The 25,238-nt window shown below is 38.1% G+C and overlaps 1 protein-coding gene across 1 annotated transcript; it reads left to right on the forward strand.

The window, feature by feature from the left end:
* LOC145778586 (uncharacterized) lies at window positions 1-23,616 on the forward strand. Its single transcript, XM_082590107.1, has 3 exons — window positions 1-266; window positions 15,239-15,344; window positions 22,859-23,616. The coding sequence occupies exons 1-3, from the start codon at window positions 53-55 to the stop codon at window positions 23,007-23,009; spliced, it is 471 nt and encodes a 156-aa protein (XP_082446233.1). The 5' UTR covers window positions 1-52; the 3' UTR covers window positions 23,010-23,616.
* Window positions 23,617-25,238: the final 1,622 nt, after the last annotated feature.

Here is a 25,238-nt window from a genome sequence, read left to right on the forward strand (position 1 = left end):
TTTTTCACTTCATCAAACATCACATACAGTCTATGCTATAGTAATTTGTTCTATGAAAATGAATTGCTGCAAAACATCAATCATCTTTGCTTTGATTCTGTTGAATGCAATGCTTGTGTACGGGCAACTCACTTGTCAGTCTGGCACTCTGGTTGAAGGTGAGAATATTGGTGAGGTTTCTTCAGTTCCTCTAACAGACATTCAATGTCAAGGCGGCAATCAGTGTGGAAGGATAGAACTTTCAGCCACTCTTTCTGACAATTCAGGTCAGTGGATTATTTTGACACATCCATTGTTTCAGATATAATAATTCATATAAAACTATCATATAATTGAGCCTAATATTAAAACTATCAACTTCATGAAACATAAAACGATATCATGCTGCTTTAGTGCTTTGCAATATATACTAAACAAAATTCTCTGTGTTTTCAGTTTATTTTGTTTAAATCAAAAATATGTAATGTTAGAAAACTTATTCTTTTAATTAATTTAGTAAAAAAATATAAAACCACTTTTCTTAAACAATGTGGCAGCTTTGCTGCGTATCGTATATACTCGAGTATAGCCAAGGCCAATTTCCTGTGTGGGTGGATCCAGGGCCGGATTAAGGATACTGTGGGCCTAAGGCTGTTTACTAGAGAAAGGCCTACTTTTGCAAACCAAGCTACTAAAAGTAACAAAAATACATACATGGAAATTTGAAATTATTTACTACAAAATAACGTAAACATAACAGAAAAATAGCTACTGATGGCGCAAAATTGGTTTTGGAAACAAACACAATTTTTATTGTGAAGCAGATGGAACAGATTTTGGAAAGAAAGAAATGGATAATAGATCAGATACCCAGATACCTATGGTAATAATTTACCTAATGACACTGTAAACCAGGGGTTTCCAACCTTTTTTCCACCGCAACCCCCTCGAGCAATCAATGTAGCCTAGTATCGCCCCCCTCCATAATAGTATTTAACAAAAGCACATGTAATGCAAAATTTACCCAAATTTGATTCATGCCGACATCCAGTTATGTTTAGTTTGGCTGTTCCAACGTAAACTTCTGAAACAAAAAACGTTTTTTGCGATGTTATCACTGCTTTTATTACATTTCCTCCGATTGTTATTTCTATTTTCTATCAAGCTTAGTTAGATAGTAAGAGAAAAAAATAATGAAAATAATCTACGTTTTCGCACTTTCACAGGTTGAATTTATTGCAATCTTTAATGGATTTATTTAAATCAATTTCAGTGAGATGGTTGGTGCAGTGGTGCTGCATATTTTTAACTAAGTTTATTAAATTTGTCAATGCGTGCACCTGTTGATGAAAGAACTTTCAAACAAAATAGCCATCACTAATTTTTTTTAATGCTATTGATAACGATGCTGAGAAATCTGTATTTTGCATAGGATTCTACATAATTTTGCTTTTTTACTGTAGCGTTGTCACTGGTTAACTTTAGTCTGCACAAAACAACGTAGGCCTACATTCCTACAAGAAATTGGTGAAAAATATCGATAGCTTTCCTATAGTTAAAGCCTTTGCAACGTCTGAAAGCTTACACGATATAATAACCTCAAGTAGAGGAATGGGCGATTGCGAAAAAAACAGTTTTTAATCTTTTCTGGCAAAAAAGAACTGAAAACAATACACTAGAATTCAAGCGCCCAGGGAACCTCCGAAAAACAACTCGTGACCCCCAGGATGAAAACCCTGCTCTAAACTCAATTTCGGTAAAACTGGCGCCTACGTGGTTTTGGAAATGGGCTCTTCATATGTATAGACTCAACTCAGTCATTCGTTTTTAAGCAAAAACTGTACTGTATTGGATCTGTATCACTATCAGCCTTACAAAAATTGAGGGCCAAATTTTTCCAGGGCCTAAGGCTATAGCCTTATTAGCCTAATGGTTAATCCGGCCCTGGGTGGATCCCTAATTTTTTTTGCTGAAAACTGCGACATTTTATTCTCTCGTGTAAAGATCGACTAGCTTATTCCTGGAACTGCCAGTTCATCTAAGAATTGGCATTGACATACAGTGAGGAAATTTCAAAGTAGAGCAACTTAAGCTTCCCCAACCAACACTGTGTTACTAACAGCAGATGGCATTCAGCGATCATGCCATCAGCGCAGCACACTTCATGGAAGACAATTGGAATGCAGCGTGGTGTGCCACCGACACGAAACTACATCGTTTTATACCTCACCCGGTGGCGCGCCCCCCTGGTATGGACCTGCCTCGGCCGACTTGGGTCAAGCTCAACAGAATCCGAACCGGAGTCGGTCGCTTCCATTCCAACATGCACAAGTGGGGTTTGGCTCCCTCACCGGCCTGCGAATGCGGCGCGGAGGAACAAACTGCTGACCATGTCGTTCTCGAATGTCCGATCTATAAGGCACCAAATGGAACACATGGTATAGCAACGCTGGACAAAGCTACACTCACCTGGCTCTCCATCACCTGCCCTGAAATTTGATTTGATCTAGTTTCAAACGAAAGAAGAAGAAGAACAGCTGATGCATAAATCAGAAACATCACAATTGGCTACCAGGTAAATAGCAGGGCCAGATTAATGCGGGGGCTGACGGGGCTGCAGCCCCAGGCCCACCAAAACAATAGGCCCACCTATAACAACTTACTAAGAGCAAATGACATGCTTATTAACAGGATCGAAAGAATAAAGGACGAAAATCATAGAACGAATGCTAACTGTGTAAACCACTGGTTCTTACGCGTCAAGCCTTCCGAGGGGGCGTCAGCTAATTTCCAAGGGGGCGCGAGACCTAGCGTGCATCAAGCAGTTCTTCAAGTTTTGAAAGCAATGTCTAATGAAAATTGTTTGATACCTTTTATTTGTGAAAACTGAGGAAAAAGAACTACACGTGTGCTCTCTACCAGTGCATAAGTCGAACTGATTAAAATTAACATAAACACGTTGCAGGCTGCGCAAGAATGTAGCTTCTGGAGAATCGGACATTCCTCGCGCTGATTGCAACAAGCAGTGCTTCCAGCATATTATTGCAAATACTACAACACCTCCCCCTTAAGTTCAATGACACTACAAAATACAACACCAAAATTAATACATTCCACCAGGCAGGTTAAGGCCAACTCGGATCTTCAATAAGTCGATTCGGTCTCTTAACCTGTCTGCGCGGTCGAGCATGCAAGTCCACGTTGATACTAGCGGAAGGTCTGACATTGTCCGGCGGCTCAATGGGCCAGGGGATAGACGCAGATACTCTCCGTCGAATGAATCTGCGGTTTCTAATTAACAATCGGCCGCTAGCAGTTTTAACAGTGTATTTCCGGTAATCGTCCACAGCGACTATTTTCCCATAAATGTCCCACAGTCCGGTGTTCGAATTTTGTACTGCGACGTGAGTTCCGATCGGGAATTCAGGAAGACGATGAGCACGATTGTCGTAGTAGGCTTTGGTGTCTTCAATGGACATCTCTTTTCGCGTTTCAGCTTGTTGCATCTCGCTCTTCCATTTATGAGAGAGGGCCCGATGATGTACTGGAAGGGTGTCTTGAGTCGGTCGTCCGTACAGTTTCTGAGCAGGTGACAATCCGTCTTTCCTGCATGGCGTATTTCGATTCTGCATCAAAGCTTTTGCTAGTTGATCTTCGTCGAGGTAGCGATGCGTCCATGAACGACGAATTAACTTTTTCATGCTCTTTACGGTTGCTTCAACTTTCCCATTAGATTGCGGATAGGTTGGAGTAGAAGGACGATGCCGCACGCCCCATTCATGAAGAAATTTGGAGAATTTCTCAGACTTGAATTGGGGTCCGTTGTCAGACCAAATAACATCTGGTATTGCAGTGCGAGTAAAATAATCACGTAAAGCTTTGATGACTACAATAGACGTAGTGTTATGCCTCATGAATTATATTGGCGGCCAATCTGTAAAACAATCTACCATAATTAGATAGTGTTGTCCATTAAATTCAGCTAAGTCAATCGTTAGTTCCTGAAAAGGGCGAATGGGTTGATTTCTCAACACCATTGGCTCTTTGCACAACGAGGGGAGGTCATCTTGACATTTTTGACACGATAAAATTACGGTTTCAATGTCATGGTCTATGCCGGGCCAATAAACGGCCAAACAAGCGCGTTCCCTGGTATGGGTAACGTCTTGGTGAGATTCGTGTAAATTAGCAAGTATCTCACTTCTAAATTTTTTCGGAATGAATAATCGACCACCATACACAATAAAGTCATTGTCAACTGATAATTCATGTCGTATCTTCCAAAAGGGTTTTAACGCATTAAACAATTGAGATTTGTAATTGGGAAATCCATCGACGATGATCTGCTTTAGTTGGCGATAACATTGGTCGTTTGATGCGACTTCCTTGAGATTGACAAGCCTTAAATTTAAATCTACGCAACCGTTGAGTTCTGCAAACCTGTGCATAGATTGGATACCGTTTTCTGCTATTTCATCATCTGGTGTGGGGTCCGACACGGGGCCACGAGACAGGGCGTCAGCGGCTTGATTCGATGCACCTTTTTTGCCAGTGCGAGCAGTGAAGTTGTATTCCATGACCTTCATCCTCATGCGCTGTAACCATGGATTCTCAATTTCATCTAAACGCTTGTGGTTTAAAATCGAAATTAAAGGGTTATGATCAGTTATGACATCAAAATGAGGTAAGCCTGCAAGAAATTTGTGGCATTTTTTTATCGCCCAGGTGACACCCAGCATTTCTTTTTCGACTGTGGCATACCTATAGTTTCTGTATCCGTCAGAAAGCGCGATCCGGCTTGAACCGTACGCCAGTTGCTGTCACTGCATTGTTGAAGTAAAAAGCCTAGACCACTGTTCGAGCTGTCAGTCTGCAATCGCGTTGGTTTGTTAACGTCGTAAAAAGCAAGAAGAGGGATTTCAGACAACGCTTTTCTCGCTTGTTTAAAACTTTCAGTAAATTCCGGAGTCCAGATAAATTCGTTGTTACTGCTAAGCAGAGGTCTTAAAGGCAATAAGTACTTGCTTACAGTTTTGCTGTTGCTAGACAACTGGTTAACGAGACCAAAAAACGAACGTAAGTCAGTGACGTTAGCAGGTATTGGGAAGTCACTAAGTGCATTACACAAGGAGCTATCAATTTTATAGCCTTCGTGGGATAGTTCGAATCCAGAAAACTTAATACGTTGTTGACAAAATTTAAACTTTTCTTTATGAAGAGAGATCCCTCGTTCAGCACATCTTTGAAGAAATTTTCTTACTCTATTGATGTGATCGGTTATGTTAGAGTCAAATATAATAACGTCATCTACTACCTTTCGACAGTTGTCTAATCCAGAGAAAGCTTCATCCATTCTTCGATTGTAATGTTCAGAGATTGAGCAAATACCAAATGGAGCACGTAGAAATTTGTACCGGCCAAATGGAGTGATGAAGGTTGTTAGCAGTTGGCTATTGTTTTCGAAAGGACACTGGTAGTAACCCTTTAAAGCAGCATTTCTTAAACTGGGGTAAATTTACCCCTGGGGGTAAATTTCCTCGTTTTGGGGGGTAAATGAGCTATCAATCAAAATATCCACATCAGTTGACGGGACAGAAAAATTGTGCCAGCTGAAGGTATTGTAGATATCATTTCACCGCTTGACGGAGATGACTGGAGATGATCTCAATCAAATCTTAAAGGATGACATCATCAGCTATCTTCAAACTTTGCAGGAGGAGTTTGAACGATATTTTCCCGAGATCAATACTGGCAGCATTTTGATGAAAGTAGCGAGAAATCCTTCTGTATGTAAAGTGAAAGATGTTCCTGAAGTAATCCAAGAAGAATTTATAAAATTAACAAACGATTCTTTTGCAAAAGATGAGTTTCACTCTTGCAACCTAGAAAAGTTTTGGGTTAAAATATAGCATTGCTATCCAAGGATAGGTATTCAAGCTCTGAATGCTACGGTCACGTTTTCTTCAACTTACCTATGCGAATGCGGCTTCTCTGCATTGCTTATAGCCTACTATCAAATCTAAAGCACGAAACCAACTTCATATTGAATCCGATATTTGTTGTGCATTATCTCCTACTTTACCAGACATTGAACAACTCGTTGCCAAAAAGCAAGGGCAGCCGTCGCATTGAATATAACTGATGGAACTTGTTACTTTCCTTTTTTTAATAAATGATTACCGGTAGGCTACCATTTTATCTATTGGGGGTAAATCTGATATTCATCTTTGTTAAAAGGGTAAAACATACAAAAAAGATTATGAACCACTGCTTTAAAGCATCAAATGTTGTGAAAAAACGTGCTTGTTCTGCATCAACGTCGGCTACAGCTTCAGCCGGCGAGGAAGATGTATAACGTTCACGTCGCACAAATTTATTTAACTTGGAGAAATCAACGCACAATCTAATATTATCCGAATTCTTTTTTGGTGCGACCACGATAGGTGCACACCATTCTGTAGGTTCCGTCACGGCCTTTATAATGCCTTGAGATTCCAAAAGCTCTAACTCTTCTTTTAATTTATCTCTATAAGCATAAGGCACCACCCTAGGGGTACTCACACAAAATGGTTGCGCTTGATTCATTAAGTCGATGCGAAATTCTTCTTCTTTCATTACCCGGATCTTTCCATCAAAGACGGTTGGAAATTCCTCGACCAAGTCTTCCAGTGTAGCGCTCGTCGTTGCTTTCCGTGATACACTATTAATCTGCTTAGGATAAAACGATGGGAGAATTCGTAAAGTTTTAGCTGTTCTCCACGAGATTAACATGCCGCCTGGAATAGAAGGAAAAATGTGTAAAATGTCTTCAGTAGTTACCTCACCCAGCGTCAACTGTACCTTGAGCTGTCCAATCTCCTTCAGTGGTGATCCATCGACTGTGTATATAGTTTCTTGCTGCTGTGGCACGGCCCATGTTCCGTGCGTCTTCTCCGAGCAAACGCAAGGTCGTTTCATCGGCTGCCGAGATATTTGCTCCTGAGTCCGGCAGCACGGTGATTTTCGCCGATCCATTAGGTGACCTAACTTCCAAATTTACTCGTGGTGCGCTACCGATTCCACGTAGTGAACGCGTCGTTTCTTGAAACGTCATCAATTTTAGTGCTTTATCAGCCTGATTACTCTTAGTGCTTAGTAACTGCAATTTATTACCAGATCTTGCGTTGTGGTTCTTACATTGAGCCGAGAAATGGTTAAGTTTGCCGCACTTAAAGCAGGTTTTATTGCGAGCTGGACAGTCTTTTAAAGTTTTATGCCACGGGCGGCCACACATGCTACAAGTTAAGCTTTCTTTACTCGCCGTTGTTCTTTTAGCCGTCTGAGTAAAATTTCTTTTGTTCCGCTTTTAGGCCGAGGCGTGGTTTACTCGATCTACTGTAAAGCCTGGTCTACACTACACAATATTTTGAGCTGAGCGTGGCGCATTCTTTGTTTATTTAAGACAAATCTTCTCTCGGCTACAGCGCCGCCTTCGGCCTGAAAATGTCTGGTCATCGCGAGCTTTTTTTACGCTCTGGAGAGATTCGCTTGACCAAGGTTCTGGCTCAAAACTTAGTTTGAGCTCAGGTCTTGGCATTTTGTGGGACTTTGGCGGAAAGGCAGTTTCAGTTTTCTGGAAAGATGGTACTCTGTTTCAGTTAATAGGTTAGTTGGTGAGTGTAGATAAAAATTAAAAGGTTAGGTTTAAAAAAGTCTTACATAGGCCTACTTAGCTGTTAGTTTGGTTAAGGTGGCACTTCACTAGGATGTTGGTATGATTAAAGTTGGCCTTCCAGCTAGTATGGTGGTCCTACCTCTTAGACGGATTCAAACTATCTTTAGCTGTTGGTCAGGTTCAGGTAGCACTTCACCAGGCTTTTGGTCAAACTTGGGTTGGCCTACCTGCTAGCCTTGCATTGATTGCAGTGTTCAACTGTACAAGTTAAAAGATAGCTGTAGAGAGAGAGAGAGAGAGAGATATTGTTTATTTGCCTTTCTAATACGACTCGATATAAAGAAACACAATTACATACAAATCAAAATATGGCAATAGAAAGGTCTGGCAGCACCGAACAACCTTGCGGTTAACCAGTCAAGGTGCTGCCTGTCATCAGTCATCTTACATTGCAGCATCAGACATTATAACTGTATCAATAAAACATAATGATGGATGGAACAGTAGCTTCGAAATCGAATTGAATATATAAGGTTTTGTAGAATATTGAATCAAGACCAGCTGGGAAAACATGAGCATATATTGAATCATATCGTTTAAGAACACAAATACGAGGTTACATGAGATAATATAATTTAACTGAACGATTTTAACGATTTAATAAGAACTTAACAAGGTAATTTTATAAAGTTTTTTAAACAAAGCAAGGTGTTTGCTTTTAATACATTCATCCAATTCACTCCACAATTTAGTACCCCGATGTGTCAGAAGATTGTGTGCCACGGATTTGTTTATTTGTGGAAGAAAATACTTCATTTTATTTAGTTGTCGAGTGTTGTGCGAGTGAATATTCTCAAGTTTTATAAAACGATCTTGCAATACAGGCGGTAGATTATTATTGGAAACTTTATGCATAAATTTTGCAATTTCGAGTTTGTAAATATCTTCACGTTGTAAAATATTCAAAGATTTGTATAAGCTAGTGACGTGACTGAATTTTGTACTTCTAGTGATTGCGCGAATAATATTATTGTGTCTTACGTCAACTTCCTTGATTAGTGTTTTACCTGCAGTACCCCATATAGTAATACCGTATTGAACACGACTATATACTAGACTATAATATAACATAAGCAATGTTTCCTCTAACACATAGTTACGAAGGCGATAAAAAATTCCGGAATATCGAGCCAGCTGCAGCGACAAATGTTTAATGTGTGACGACCAGGTTAGATTTTCATCGACATGGATTCCCAGGTACTTAACTGTTTTCATTCTTTCAATCACTGTTTGGTTTATACACAACCTGAAATTAGTTTCAACAGTACGCTTAGGTACTTTGTTTATTAAAATGTAGCTTGTTTTAGAGTAGTTTAAAGAGAGTTTGTTTCTTCGTAGCCAAGCATCAATTTTTTGTAGTTCAGTATTGGTTTCTGTTTGTAAAGATTCCAAGTCTTCACCACGTAAAGCTAGATATGTGTCATCCGCAAAAAGCACGGTAGAAAATTTAGACATTAAAGGAAGATCGTTAATATACATTAGGAAGAGAAGGGGTCCCAATGTTGAACCCTGAGGGACTCCACAAAGGATTTTTTGCAAGCTTGAAGCAGAATTAGACACTTTGGTATATTGGTATCGATTAGTAAGATAACTTTTCATCAGCTCAAGAGCAGTGCCACGTATTCCGTAGCAATGTTGAAGTTTATTTGTCAGTATGTTGTGGTCAACTGTATCAAATGCCTTTGACAAGTCAAGGAATATGCAACAGGTATAGAAATTTTTGTTCACATTGTTTAACAGATCGTCATACAGCGTGCTTATTGCCATTGCAGTGGATGTATTTTGACGAAATCCAAATTGTTGAGCACTCAAAAGGTGGAATTTTTCTAGATATGTGTAAATTCTAGTGTGAAGAAGCTTTTCAAATATTTTACTAAATGGAGATAGCAGTGATATTGGTCGATAGTTGGTGGAATTATGAGGATCACCTTTTTTATAAACCGGAATAACCTCAGCAATTTTTAAGGCATCAGGGAACACTCCAGTAGTGACGCACAAATTAAATAGTTTACTTAGGAAGAAAGAGATCACAGGGCTGGCATATTTTATAAATTTAGTTTCACAGTCAGATTTCCTTGTTGACTTTTTGTCTTTCAAATTAGAGATTAACTTATATATTTCTTCTGGACTTGCGGGATCAAGAAAAAGAGAGTTTTTGACACTGTCTGGAGACGAGGTTATATTACGCTGGTCTTTTGATTGTTTAATTGTTTTTGCCATGTTTGGCCCGATGTTAACAAAAAAATTATTTAGTTCCTCTGCTATGTCTTTTGGAGACGTCAGAGGTTTGCCATTTGTAGTAATTACTTTAGAGGGCATTGTTGTTTTTTTCTTTTTGATACTGGATAATTCATAAATACTTTTCCATATTTTGTTGGAATCATTTTTGTTTTCTGTTAGGGTGTTGTGATAATATTTACGTTTAGCAGCCTCGATAGTACGGTTTAGTAGATTACGGTAAGTTTTATATCGTTCATGCAATGCATGCTCAAATTTTTTATGTAGACGCTTAAACATGGAATTTTTCGTTTTAATTGATTTTAGCAGTCCCCGACTGATCCACGGTTTAAGCTTGAGGCGCTTTTCTTTACGGGTAGCTTTTCTGTAAGGGGCATGATTGTTTACTACTTCGGAGAAAATGCTTTCAAATTTATCAAAGCATTCATGCACTGAAAGATCGTTGAGATTATTATTATAATTGAGTTTACGGTCTAATTCGTCAATGTAAAGTTCAAGATTAAAGTTAAGCATGTCACGAACATAGTATACATAGTCATTATTCATTGTTTTTATTGGAGTCTGTATCAGGGTAAATACAGGAAAATGATCAGAGAGATCACTCACAAGGATGCCACTTAACATCTGGTTGTTTATGTCCGACGTATAAATATGATCAAGTAATGTTTTAGAGTTCGGCGTTAATCTAGTAGGTTGGTTAATAAGGCACTTGCAAGAGAAACTTAAAAGCATATTTGCATACCTGCGATACGAATCGTTTGTTAATATTTGACACAAATCAATATTAAGATCACCTAATACATAAAATGGGCTTTTCTTACAAGTTAAAGTTTGAAAAATATCTGATAGAGCTTCGCAAAAGTTGTCTACATCTTGCACAGTGTACACAGGGTGACGATAAGTTACACCAATCGTTACGTGGTAATTTCCCGTTTCTACGTTTACCCACAAACTTTCAGAGTTTGGTAAGTTTGGATCAAATTGTTTCCAAATTGAAAATTCAAGAGTGTCCTTAATGTACAAACCCACTCCACCAGCTTTGGTTGAACTATCAGAGTGGATAAAAGCGTAACCGCTGATTCCAATATTGGTGCAAATTTGATCTTTACTTAGTTTCGTTTCGGTGATGGCAATGATATCAGGTTGTTGTTTGAATTCAGATAAGTAGTTAACCAGTTTATCAATATTTTTTTGTAGACTTCTAATATTGATGTGTAATAAAAATAAAGCATCGAATTTTTTTAGAACAAGGTTATTGTTTAATAAGTTGGTGTCCCAGTACTTGCTGTCATTGAAAAAAGCATCGAATTGCCCGAATTCGTTTGACGTATTGCCAGATATGTATGTATGGCCATATGTAGGCCTACAATACTATTCTAGATTATTTTCAGTTGACCTATTACACTGTGTCAGTAAAGCGATGGATGCGTTTGATTGATAAGTTTGAATCAATTGAAGGCGAATTTCCAGCCAGATGATGTAGCCAAGCAGAAAGTGATGTTGTTAGCGCTTGAATGCACACGGTTGCAAGATCAAATTTGCCAGTGTAGACAGTTTTTAGTCAGTCGAGGCTGGACAAGGCAGGCGTTTGCGCTTTTCGGGCTTGTAGTGTAGACCAGGCTTAATGTCTGCTCTTTGCCGACGGGCAGATTCGCGAGCTCGACAAATTATTACGCATCTGTCCAATGTTATAGGCTTTTCTCTCAATAACTCTTCGACGGTCTCTTCAGCGTGAGTTCCTTCCACGATTTGATCCCTCAAGGCTTTGTTTGCGCATTCTTTATTGCAGTAATTACAGGTTTTCACTAAGTCACGTAACGATACTAAATAGTCATCGAAAGACTCTTGCGGTCCCTGCAGGCGTTTTTTTTTATTTCTGCGCTCCACAGTTTCGTTTATAGATCCCTTTACATAGGCTTTCAATGCTTTTATGATACGTCTAGGGTTTTTCTCTTCGTCTTCTCTCAACCCCAAGTTGCTAACGACGTTGGCGGTTTCTCTTGAGAACGAAAGTTTTAGTACATTGTAAACTGTAAGATTATCTTTGGCGGCTAACACAGACACTGCTACATAAGCGTTCCATTCTTCTTCCCAAGCGTTGAAGGAAGCGCCTCTGTCAACTTCTAGGTCTAACCGAGGGACGTCGCTTTTCTGAATGTGTAAGTCATTTTACTTTATTTTTTAAAAGGATCTTTATCCTGTTCTTAGCGCCATGTTTGATACCTTTTATTTGTGAAAACTGAGGAAAAAGAACTACACGTGTGCTCTCTACCAGTGCATAAGTCGAACTGATTAAAATTAACATAAACACGTTGCAGTCAGCGCAAGAATGTAGCTTTTGGAGAATCGGACATTCCTCGCGCTGATTGCAACAAGCAGTGCTTCCAGCATATTATTGCAAATACTACAACAAAAATGACGAATAACCACAGGCTAAAGAAACAGCCAAGGGGTTTATTTTGTCAATGGAAAAGCTTGAAACCGTTATTTTAATTGAGTTATGGTCGTGCATAATGGAACAGTTTTATAAAACTAGTCGGGCGCTGCAGGATAGCAAAATTACTTTGAATAAGACAACAAATTTGCTTCAGGGTCTACATGACTTTGTTCAAACATTAAGATCCCAATTTCAAGAACTCGAAGAAAATGGTAGAGTACTAAGTGGCTGTCATCAGAAGAAATTTCAAGAAAGAAGAGAAGAAACGTATGCTTAGATAGCGAAGGTAGATCTGAAGACACATCACTTGATCCATCGAGCAGATTTAAAGTAGACTCGTATTTGCCAATCATTGACCAAATTATTTTGAATATAAAATCCCGAATTGCAACATACGATCGTCTTCAAATTATTTTCGTTTCTGGCGGAATTAAACACCATGCCTAACTGTAGAGTTGAAGAGAGTGCTAAAATATTGCTTCACTATTATCCAGATGATCCAGAAGAATCACTGCTTGAAGAGATGATTTATTTTTTCTGCACTGCTAAAACAACACCATTTTAACAGCGAATGCAGTAAAGAAACTCAAATGTTTAGATTCATCCATGAAAATGAGTTTATGTATGCATTAATATGTGTATTTTAATAATTTGTATTAATAATATGTATTTGTATGCATTAATATTATCTGTTTAGATCAAGTTTCGTTTGCTGGTTTATCAATAAATCTAATGAAAAAGCGATGCATTTTTATTAGAAATTCATTTTTAACGCATCTCAGGGCAGCAATATTGTTTTTTATTGCAGACTTCAAAAATTCCATTACCGGAAAATGCTAATTTTGTTTATTTTACATCAAGCCTTCGTACGAATGCCCAAGCGTCCATAGAGGGACGTACCATTTTCTGCATTCCTTGTACAGATATCAGAAATTTTTTTTTTGAATATTCATGTTCAACCCATAAGGACCTTACATGAAACTTTTTGTAAAAATATTCAGACTAGAACGATGACCGGGCACTAATGGGTTAAAATCACCAATCACAATATTCACTTCCTGTGATTTACATTCTTTGTACAATTCATCCAGTGAGTCGTAGAAATCACCAATTTCCGAGTCATCTGCATCCGTTGTTGGCGCATAAGCAACAATCAGATTGATATTGAAAGGACTAGCTTTTAGTTTTACGAGAAGCAAACGACCAGATTTAGGCCAATTACCCAATATTGATTTAGAAAGTTGTTTGTCAATAATCACAGCAACACCTCTTTGATGTTCATTACCTCCAGAATATATAGTTGTTTTATCATGTCTCATGAATTGACCAGTTTTTGTCCATCTTACTTTGCAAAGACCCAAGCAGTACATTCTCATTCTGTCCTTTTCTAGCATAATATTGTCCAGTTTATCTTGTTGGTAAAGTGTTCGTACATTCCATATGGCAATTCTTTGAGTTCGTTGTCGGAATGTTTTTGCATTAATTACAGTTGTTGAATGACGATCGAAGGAGCCCTGCAATTGATGACTCCGACTACCGGGCAAAGGGCTCTGGTTTCTAGAACTCGGAGACCCATTTATTCTATTTTTGTTAAACTTTTGCATCATTGTAGACTTGGCCATAGTACTGAAGTAGGTAGGCCAGTTTCTTTCTTCAGCGCCTCTGTGTTTAGTCAGCCGCACTGCTTCCAGCCGCTCCACGAGGAGGTACACAGATGACTCGGTGCCAACAACGGTCACCCAACGGCCAACCTGTAGTAACCTGAACAAATTAAATGAACTTTTTAAAACCTGTAAAAATCACATGAAATATATTTTGAAATTTATAACCTGTAAAAATCAGATGAAATTTATTTTTAAATTTATAACCTGTCAAAATCAAAAGGAATCTATTTTATTTTGAAATACTTGAATTTAAACTTGTTTCTATGACGACATTTACCCACCAGTTCCGAACGCTTGTTCAGAAGGTGACCACTATCGGCCTTTAGAATGGCCAGCTTTTCAGCCAAACAGAGACCACAACTATTACGACCACTTCCACTATAAGGCCGAGCACAGCCATGGATAGACCATGTTATTTTAGGATCAACACCCTTGTCCTAAAGGTCCCAAACTTCCTTAGATAATTCTGTGCTGTTTTGTTTAGACCTATCCATGAAGGAACATTTATGGTTGGAAAATTTTTTTTTTTAAATACAGTAGTTTCACAACAACTAACGTAATTAAGAACCTTCGGGCCGTTATCAATGGTGGCTTTGTAAACAACGGCCTTCTGCAAGCATTGCCCATTCAAATGACAATCTGGCTTCACCCTACAATTGCAACCAGGCTGAGTGGTTCATTATCAGCCTGCAACATTGATTTATTGTGGGGAAGGATATGATGCTTGCAACATTCGCAGTACAATACTACAATTGTAGCTCAGCTTAATAGTATTATACGGTTGAATATTTTATGCAATCTAAGATGGGGTGGAAACTGGATGGAAATGAGTCTAAAAAAATTCCTTACCAATGTTGCTATCAACCTGCAAGCTGAAAGGAGGATTAAACCATAAAATTTTTCGACTCCTTTTCCTAGATGTGTGCAAGTTATTAGCAGGGTTGTAGCAAACTCTCTCCGTAAAACCACTTTTCAAAAGGGCATCATTATAAACAGATGCAGTCTTATCAAATTCATTCTGACCAAATGAAGTGGCGGACAATCGCTTTGCAATCATAGTCGGAATTTGTCTTTTAATGTTGGGTGGGTGGTTGGACTGGGCATGGAGTTACTGGGAGGTAACTCAAGTTAGTTAGCCTAAATATTTGTACATTTTTGCCGGAATTTGCGACGTTTTTTGACAAAATGCAACTAATTGTTTTACAGGGAAAGTTTCTTCTCTGCAATGTCTCTCATCAGGCAATTGTGGCAACGACGTATGCGTTCAAGCGAATTCACTGAGACTGCAACTGGTAACTGCTGGCGCTAACGTGTAAGTCGTTGAACTTAAGATCTTTCAATGGTTGTAGGGTAAAATTCTATGCTTAAAATTTCATGGGTTTGTAGTTTTTGAAGTGCGGTGAAGAGTATCTCTTTTTTCAGTAGATATTCCAATATTTGGTTCAACAAATACGTCTTGCAAGCAATCAATATTAGGCTCCTTTGGCTTCCACTTCCTAGGTCAACACACAGTTTACTCATGTAGGCTACATATGCAATCCTCTGTCTGCATAACATAACTGTGGACCTCTAAAACTGTATAAGTTATTTAAATAACCTCAATGTGTTAACTTTTGAGATGTGTTAATCCAACAAGCTTAACACACATTATTAAAAAATAAATTACAATACACACCATAGCGTATTTAGGGGGGAGGATAAAGGGCGATGGCCTCCCCCTAGTGATCAAATAAAAATAAAATAAAAACTTTGCAAAAAAAAAATAAAACTTTTTGGCAAGGCTTGCTCAGTTTTTGGTGAAGAAATCCTAATGTCCCGGAGAGCACCTAGACAACAACATCGACCTAACAGTCCAGCTGAAACTGCGGAGGTCTTGTGCTTGGTCCAGATGTATGAAATATAGGCTAGTATCGCGTGAGAGTGTTTCAAGCAAAATAAAGTGTATCTTTGTGTAAGTGTAAATAAAGTTTTCTTTTCGAGTTAAATTTCTCTAACGAAATGAAGTCTTTTGCCGGATTTGCTTCAAACACCTCCACCAGTTAACATTGGAGCAATTTTATCACGTTTCAGCCATACCAATCAAATTTTGTTATCAACAAACTAGACTTGTCGTAAAATTGTACATCAGTGCAATCCAAATTAATTCTGTCCATAGTGATTTGTTGATTTGTTTGCCAGCCAATGACGATGCTGGTTCAAATCACCGACGCAAAATTTTTAATTGGTGAAAAAAATATTTTATAATGCTGATTAACAATTTGACATGAACGCAGAGCTGTGGAGTCGGAGGGATTTTGGCGTGTTTGAAGCCGTAGTCGGCCAGTTATAAGCCGAGGAGTCTGAGTGGTATATTTTTGCCCTGCATGAACGATTGAAACGCTATATCAACAAGAGTGTAAGACTGTAAGATATTTTCAAAAGTTAACGTCACCGTTGAACTTACTTTGTTCTGCTGCAGAGCAAAGTAAATCACCACCACAAGTCCACAAGTATTGTGATGTTGTTTTATAGTAACTCTTTGGAAATTTTTTTTGTAGACTACTCTACAGGAAAGACCGACTAACACCACGTGCGCTAGCTTATTTGTGGACAGTAAATTGCATTCATAGCCCATGCGTGGCTTATTACACCAAAAAAGTATACAAATATCGTCTAAAAAAACATACTTTGATTAGATTTACTGATCAATATTGCAATTCTGATCATGATCAAGCTACACTGTAATTGCAAAAATACATTTTTTTAACATTTATTAGCCCAGATTTATTTTTGCCACGAAGTAAAAGGTGGTTTCCATGGTTGTGTTTAACTGTTTAATAGGGTGGAGTGAAACATAGGTTAAAAATGAAAGTTGATAGAATCAATCTGTAATAGTTACTAAAAGTTGTGATGTGGTAAATGTATTCACATGCTGAAATATTTTTGATTTTGATCAACGTTTACGTCTGCCGCAAGTCCATTGAAGTTTTCACTGGTATTTTGGAGCTATGACGTCATCACAATTAGCAGATCGTCACTTTTATCTAACTTCTACCTTCGGTACTTCTATCTAACAATATCAGAGTTGTAAATTACACATAAATCGTTGCAATGCAGTGGAAAATACGTCTTTTAGAACGCTTGTTGCATGTATATGATCAACTGATAAGAAAAAACACGGATTTTAAGCTATTTTCTTCAAATTTCTGTTCCTTTCACAAGTTCATCACCACAGTTTAAGCAAGTATGTGCAATGAAGGTAAAGCAAACTACAGTAGAAAAGTGTTTTTTTTAATATGACAATATTGAGATTTCGGTTGCCTGTTTACTTTTGATCCCATATAAATATTGTAAACGCTTTTTAAATCATCAGCTTATACAGTACATGGGCGTTGGCAGAAATATTGCAGGGGGAGTGGGCAAACATCTTTTAAGCCAAATTTCATCTTGTGAGCTACAACGAGTGCAACGTAGCTAAGTGTATTGATGAAATGTAACGTAAATTTGGACGGCACGAGCGAAAACGTTACAATTAAAGATATTTCCAAGGCATACTTAGCAATAGTTTCCGAAAGCGCGAAAAAATAGTCCTGGAAAAATGTTGGTTTACTTCGAAGAAAATTGGATGAAAAAGATATTATCGCCCAAAGGTAAGAAACATTTTTGAAAGTATCGTTTTCATAAGGAAAGAAACGTTTATAAAACCCAAATCCAGGGGGACAAGTGCCCCTCTCTGCCGACTCCCATGAGTTTAAATCTCATTAAGCACTCCATTTGCCAAAAACTCTCGTTTTGTATTGAATACAGGCATTTCTAATTTTGACTGCAGTCTACTTCGAATAAATCCCTCCCGTTGTTTCTGCCCACACTCCGCAGATGCTGCTTCAATAACGAGGCGCACGGCCCCTTCCATGGCTTGCGTGTGACACGGATAGCTAGGAAATTCAAGCTCTGGAGCTGCAGCATCTTGAATGAAGGACATTAACTGACTGTCCGGTATGTCTCGAGTTAGTGGTGGTTCATATCTCTCTGTATGCTGCCAATCAATCAGTTCAAAGTATTCGTTTGCTTCAAAGATCAAGAATGGAACTTTAAAGAGACGAATGGAATCTCCATGACCTTGTTTTCTGGAAAGTATCCTTCTCAGTGCTAATTTTCTGTTGTACAGACGTTCATCTACCAACATCCACAGCAATAGGTTCTCTTGGTGAGCAAAAAAGGCATTTCGGTTGATACCAGGGACAACTATTGCTTTTAGTTCAGCGCTAAGACAGCGCGACTTTTTAACTACGTGAAACAAAGTGTTTAGCTCCTTTACAGTAAGTAGTACAGGAAGGTTGCGTTTTCACTGCAAACCACGTTGGAGCGTATAACTTGGCAATGTAGGCTACTCCACCAAAAGTTTCCTTGCTTCAGTTGTCCCATTAGGTCATGACGATGTCGCCGCCAATGTGCGGGTTCAACTATGGCAGGAGAGACTGGCAGCCGGACCGACATTGGCCAATATGGAGCTCACACCCATGGAGAGCCTTCCTCCCAGAAAACGTGAACCGTGGAAGTATTGGCGATGCCTCAACCGCTTAAGAACTGGTATTGGCAGGTGTAAAACCTTGATGAGACACTGGGGGTATTCCATGGGGAGCACAAGTTGCAAATGCGGACAGGAGCAAACGATGCAACATCTACTCGAATGCCCTGACCTAAAAGCAAGGTGCTCTGCACAGGATTTGGCCGAGTTCAACGATAGAGCAAGAGCCTGCGTGATGCTCTGGGCTACGGCCGTGTGATACACGATGAAGAAGACCAACGCTCTCAGATTTTACAGGGATTGTTTCGTGAAACATAAAGCTTCAAAATGCGATTGGTTGTTGTCAGCCATCTGGAGTGATTCATCTTTCTTGGATTACAATAGGCAAGCTTGGCATCACAACGCCCTGAGCTAATTGCTTTACAGATGCCATACAAGTACAGTAGGCTACTGCTGGTCTGTGCTTAAGCTCACGTCAATTGAAGGCAGTTGAATATCAACAGCCTCAAACTCTGTGACTGGTAAACTGTCACAGTCTTCAAGTTTTTTACCGATGGAGCCAGAAAAACTTAGTGGACCAGATGTAACTCCATCAAGATAATGCATCAAGTGTCTCAGTGGTAATTCATTAAAATGCAACAGACATACAAACCGCTGCAATGGCTTTTTCAGGCCCTTTTTAAGAATTGCATATTTCCGATTATGTTGCTTAAATGGACTAATTGAATCGTAAGAAATATCCTCTATGACGTCACATGCGATGGTTTTGTTGCGGAAAAAAATCTGAAGCAAATTGTGATATTTAATCAGCACATCCCTTGTAATCTTGAACTTGCTTGCGGCAGACGAAAACTTTATTTTAAAACGCTGAAATTTTCAAAGCTTAATAGTCAAGCCACACTACAACTTTTAATCGCTATTACAGAGCAAAAATCAAAATTTTCTTTTTTCACTCCACCCTACTGTTTAAGGTTTGATTACCATGTCTATTCATTGATATAATATATATACCATAACAATTAACATTAGATCTTGTTAGATCTTGTACAATGTACATGCACGTGTTAAACCATTACGACTTTTTACCTTATTCTTTTGCTCTTTTTGCTGTATTTTATTTCCAAAGTTTTTTTTACGTTTAAACTAAAAAATAAATTAACTGAATTGAATAATGTACCCCAATGCTGCGGTGGGATGACGGCGGGATGGACTATCGAGGTGCTCCGCATAAGGTGCTCGCTATATCCGCTCGCCCTCGCTCGCTCGAGCGGATAAGGTGCTCGCTTAATTTCCAATCATGCAATCCTGGTTCGACTCCCGGCTTGAGCTGGTTGTTGAAAACACCGCTCACCTCTACCCAGAGTGTAATAAATTGGGTGGGCGTATAGTTGCTGAAGGAAAGGCGGCTGAGAGAAAGGAACTGGCCACCCTACTCTCGTTAGTGCCGAAAGCTTAGTATAATGAGAACCTTATCTTCTCATCCTCCGATGCTTGGATCAAGTATGGGACTCACCTTTACCTTTACCCCAATGCAATTTATTTTCAACCGCCTCCCACCATTGAAAATTTTTCTGTAGTTAGCACCGCTGATTCAAAATGTGTTTTTTTTCCAAGATTTGTAGCATAGGTTATAATTAGTCTAATTTCAAGTGGAATTCTCAGTACCTCATCTTTGTGATTATGTTGCATACTGCAGGCATGATGTAGTCTAATTTCAATAAGTTATAATTCATCTTTCAAAACCCGTTTGCGGAATTCTAGAATCTTTAGCCAAATTTCGCATTTGCCTTCATTTTTGTCTGTTATGAGTCTTTTTCGTGTTGTGCCTTGTGCGTATCGTATTGCAAATTATTGCAAAATTGTATATAGCTCAATAACCTTTTATTGCAAAAAGGCTAAACAAGAGCAAAATGACCAAAAATTGCCTGTGGCTACATTTTCATGTCAAGTTAAATATTTCTGCTTCTGGAGTGCCCCCCATCCAATAAAATGAGTCAAGCTACGCCATTGATTCAAATTATGATACACACTTAGCACAAGCAGTGTGAAGGCAATTGAATGCTCCACAGTGTCCCTTCAAGGTTTTCAAGTCAAACAGCTACATTTAGAGATGAAAAGAATTAATAAGCTTGAAGAGTTTAAATTTGCTGGGTTCTGGTTGTCTGGTTATAAGTGGGCTATGCTTACTGTCGTTGAAAATAACAGGTGATTGGTTCGTGTGAACAAATTTGGCAAGTTTAAAAGTGTATTAAATCTTTATTCAAGCAATCATGAAAGCATGGGTTGTTTGGTATGCAAAACTAGCAAGCAATGAAGATGTACAATCAGTAGCGTTGATAAGAGGTCTAGGGTAGACACACCATATTTCAGTGATTGAAAACCGGGAAGCTTTAAAACAAATGTAGGTAAATAGTTTCCCAAAAATCCAGCCTGGTAGCCTACTAGTTACTTACATTAAATATCTTTTAAAGAAGAAATTCACCCTGGTAAGTATTCTTCTGAAAAAGTCCATTCTAAGTAAATATCATACGGAAAAAAATCACCCTCATAAATAGTACCCAGGATAAAATTCCTGAATGCCTAACCACCGACAAGGACTATTTGATTAACTGACCGGGACGCGAAATTTTTTTACCACAAACGTTGAGAAAAGAAATTGATTCTGGTCACTCTAAAAGTAAGACTTTCCGAATTGATTAAGAACTAACCCTAACCCTACTTTTTTTGAAAAGGTTTGGTGCACCCCAAAAATTAATAGAAAAAAAAGAAGATTTTGATGAGCGTCGAATCGTTGTCCTTACGAACATAAGTCACAAGATGAAACCACTGAACTAAATATGCCAACGAGCATGGTGCATTCAAACGGTGTTATAATACAAACTCTGTGCGAAGTAACAGAAAGTTTGTGGAAAAAAAAAGTTCACGACCGGGACGTCGGGACAAAGCCTCAAACTTGGACTGTCCGGGGTGAACAGGACGTATGGTAACCTTAGCCCGAGGGGTACTTTTTGGTCATGGGCAAGGACAAATTTACAGCTCAAAACCTTTTTTGAAAAACAATACGTATTCTTTTAGAGGTGTCGTATTATCTTGCTGTAAGGGCTTAAAGATTTTATTAGTATCCGGCCAAAAATACCGTCTCAACAACACTGTGCACAGCATTTCGTTTTAGTCACTGCAGATAATGCAGATACATTTTATTAAAAATGTAAAACTTTTATCACGTTATCAAGTGAAGAAGTGAATTAAGTTTAACGCTTACAATAACATCATTTTGTGCGCTGTGCAGTGCATGCTGGTATGAAAGTTTATGATCGAGTTGGCTGATTCAAATTTGTCTTGTCATGTTGTCTGTGTTAAGTTTCTGTTTACTTCCGCAAAATATTTAAAGTGCAAAAGCAGTTTCAAATGGATGTAATGTATTCATAAGCGTCCACTGGACGTGATTTTATTTAACCGTACCTGTTACTGGCGTAGACCCTATGGTCTCGCTCTCTGCTAATTCAGCAATTTCACATAAAAGCAGTGACGCTAGAAACCTGAGATTTCTTGACGTTTACTTTTTTTTCTTGTCCCAACTTTTAATCCCGATTATATTGGTATCGAATAATTGTGAAGTTCACAATAAACCTTTTGTCACAGCCAGTTATGAAATGCAAGAAATTTGCTGATATTCAATAGCTTGATTGACAGTTTACTATTAGCGTGCGGTTTCATTTTGTGTTTGTCATTCATAACACGACAGCGCTAAAATTCCATTCTGTACCCAGGCAGCAAATTCCGTCATTTTTACATTAATTTAACGTCGATTTTGCTGTCTGGCTAGGGAGTCGGTCTCTGGGGCGATGTGAGTCATTCTTTGCTGGCAGACAATAATTAGGAAGGCAATTTGTTATTTGCACAAATTGCTTTGTAGTGCAAAAAGTGCATGGAATACTGTTGCACAGAAATGGAAAAATAAAATTGACGAAATTCTGTGCTCAATGCAAGAAGACTTTCAAAATGAAATGTGAACTAAAAAATTTGACCAAGAAATGACGAAAATAGGTCAAAAACCGAGTCTTTATCACCTTTTCTACCTAAAATACACAATCACGAATATATTCTGCAAAATAAATTGATTGAAGTGATAGATAAGGCTTTTGACCAACGGCATACTTTTTCCCGTTGTTATTTAATGTAAACCGACGGAGTAATTAGCAATAAGAAAGATGTAGACCTGATGGTCTAGGCCAGTAACTCTTGCCGCCAAAAGGAAGCAGTAACAGATACGGTTAATAATCTTTACTTTTCAAGAATTTTTGCTTTTTTCATTGCAGAACTTGTGCAGGAGCTTGCTGCAACACCACCGATTGCAACACAATGACCGTCAGCGAAATCAATGCTGGCGCTGGAAATTACGTGCACTCCAGTTTCCTGATGATTTCTCTTGCAATGGCTGCTCTGGCTTCTCTAATTGTGATCAAATAGACTCCAACACTCAAGTTACCAAAAATGATGAAAGTTTTGTTGTTAAAACATTGTTCATGCATCACTCGAACGTATTCTTAAGTTGTCGCATTCACATTTATTTTTTCATTTTTAAGTAGGCCCACATTTGATTTTGGAAAATCTTGCAACTTTGCATTTGATTTATCTATAAATGCATTGCCAAAGCTGATTGGATATTCCTTTTTCATTTACTGTAGTTTGAAATAATTACAATCATGAGCTTAATCAATGACGGTATTTTTCACCCGAACTTTGAGGCAATGCAGTGAGTTTGTAATCATTTGACTACTCAATGTTTGATTAAATAAAGCATCAACTTACCAGAACCATCATCAAAAATCATCTGACTACAGAATAAAAACATGCAATTTTCGATGAGTTTGGTAATCACAATTATATCAAGAAGGTGCATAGCCTATAATTATTAAGGTATTTTAAAAATTTAAAATATTGTGCATTGTTTATGTGAATGCCAACAACTGACTAAATTTTCTTATATTAAACATAAGATTTAAAATTGGTTCGTTTTAATACTGTGATTGCAAAGTGATGAAATGCAATTAGATCAATAAACTTTATCAGATGAGTTCTTTTGTGCATTTGCAGTAGCCTACTTTATCGGAATGATATGAAGGTTTGAGAAGAAAATATGATTAGGCTAAAAGAAGAATTAGATACTGGAAACAGTGGGTAATAAAGAATTTTCAATTCATCGCTTGTAGGCTACCTCTAAGTTTATTTGTTTTGTTTTCAGTCTTTTGGAAAGTCTGTGGAATAGTAAATAGGCTACATAACAGTTTAAATCATACCCTCCCCATAGACACAATAAATTTAATTATTCAAAAGTTTATTTTTATAAGGTAGCCAATGGTAGAAAGAACGTTGAAGAGGCAAGATTGCATTTAGTAGCTTAAGTACCAAAGTAACCAGCATTACAAAATACATTTTGTTTTTCTATTTTTTTTTCGATGATATACGTAGAAATACAGTAAGAGATATTTTCTACAAGTTTGGCTCTAATCTTGCATGCTTAGACACACCTATTGATGATCACAATTGATTCAATAATTGGTTTGTTGACCAGATTTTTTTTTAAATATGGAATTTTAAGTAAAACAACAACATGTCATTAAAAACACATTTTCTTGTAGAATGACATACAAGCATTCGTCTAACAACACGGATGTTTATCGTATGTGCAATCTTCCTGTTACGGAACCAAATAAGTACAAATTCCAATCATAGTACCATGAAACAATTTCAGGAAAGCTATTTGCAGTGCTTTTTCACATGCGTCAAAATCAAAACAAAAGCGGTTGAACGTAGCCTACCTGTAGAAATGTAGTCGGTTAGTTATAAAAGTGAGTTATAACTAAAATTATCACATTACCATTTTAGAAGTAGGCTACTTTGATGTTCCTTGCTGCGAAACGAAATGAGGTGGTGCTGGCCTACAATGTCTACAATTGAGATGAAACTTATACCAAAGCACATAAATTGACTAAGTTTTAAATATTGAAGTGGTACTTGCTTTAGCCGGATAATATTACTGTATAATATAACATGTATACCACGAGCCACAATACTAAACCATCTTGATTTGTGGGATATTGAATAATGACGAATTAAATAGCAGCACATCTGAATCATCAGATTATCAGGAAATCATATTGAAGAACGTTATGAATGCTTCCATTAACCGGTGTATCATTTCCTTGTCGGATTTTTCAGTAAACAATAGGTCTATGATAGCCTATGAGCAAGCATGGAGACGTGCTTAGGGATGTTTTATACGTGTGTGTGTAAAGGAATAACCATCCTCCACTCTATTTTATCATATTTACTACACAGTTATGAACATTTTATCAATTTGTTGATGTGCATTTGCAATGATTAATATGCAAGGAAAGGGGTAGAGTTTGGCCATATTCTCTCGTGAAACATTTTCTTACCATTAAGTTTCAACCTAATGACTTATTGTTGGTGTTTGCACAGCCGCAGTCGAAATTCATTTTACAATAACTTTTCGTGCCCCAGTGCCTAACTCAAAATTATGGTGAGAGATTTCACCAGGATATTCAGCCAATACAAAGATGGTAGCCTATCAGCGCTACTGGGGCAGAACCACAATATGCAATTACATGTGGTTTTTGATAAGGGAAGATAATTTTGGTCGTAAAAGAAAAGCTTGTGATTAACAAATTGCTA

The sequence above is a fragment of the Aplidium turbinatum genome, chromosome 1 (genome assembly GCF_918807975.1).
Source record: "Aplidium turbinatum chromosome 1, kaAplTurb1.1, whole genome shotgun sequence".
NCBI classification, from domain to species: Eukaryota; Metazoa; Chordata; class Ascidiacea; order Aplousobranchia; family Polyclinidae; genus Aplidium; species Aplidium turbinatum.

Coding starts and splice junctions, on each gene's coding strand:
- LOC145778586 (XM_082590107.1), top strand. CDS start 53: ATGAAAATGAATTGCTGCAAAACATCAATCATCTTTGCTTTGATTCTG. Junction 267..15,238: donor CACTCTTTCTGACAATTCAG/GTCAGTGGATTA, acceptor ATTGTTTTACAG/GGAAAGTTTCTTCTCTGCAA. Junction 15,345..22,858: donor GTAACTGCTGGCGCTAACGT/GTAAGTCGTTGA, acceptor TTTTCATTGCAG/AACTTGTGCAGGAGCTTGCT.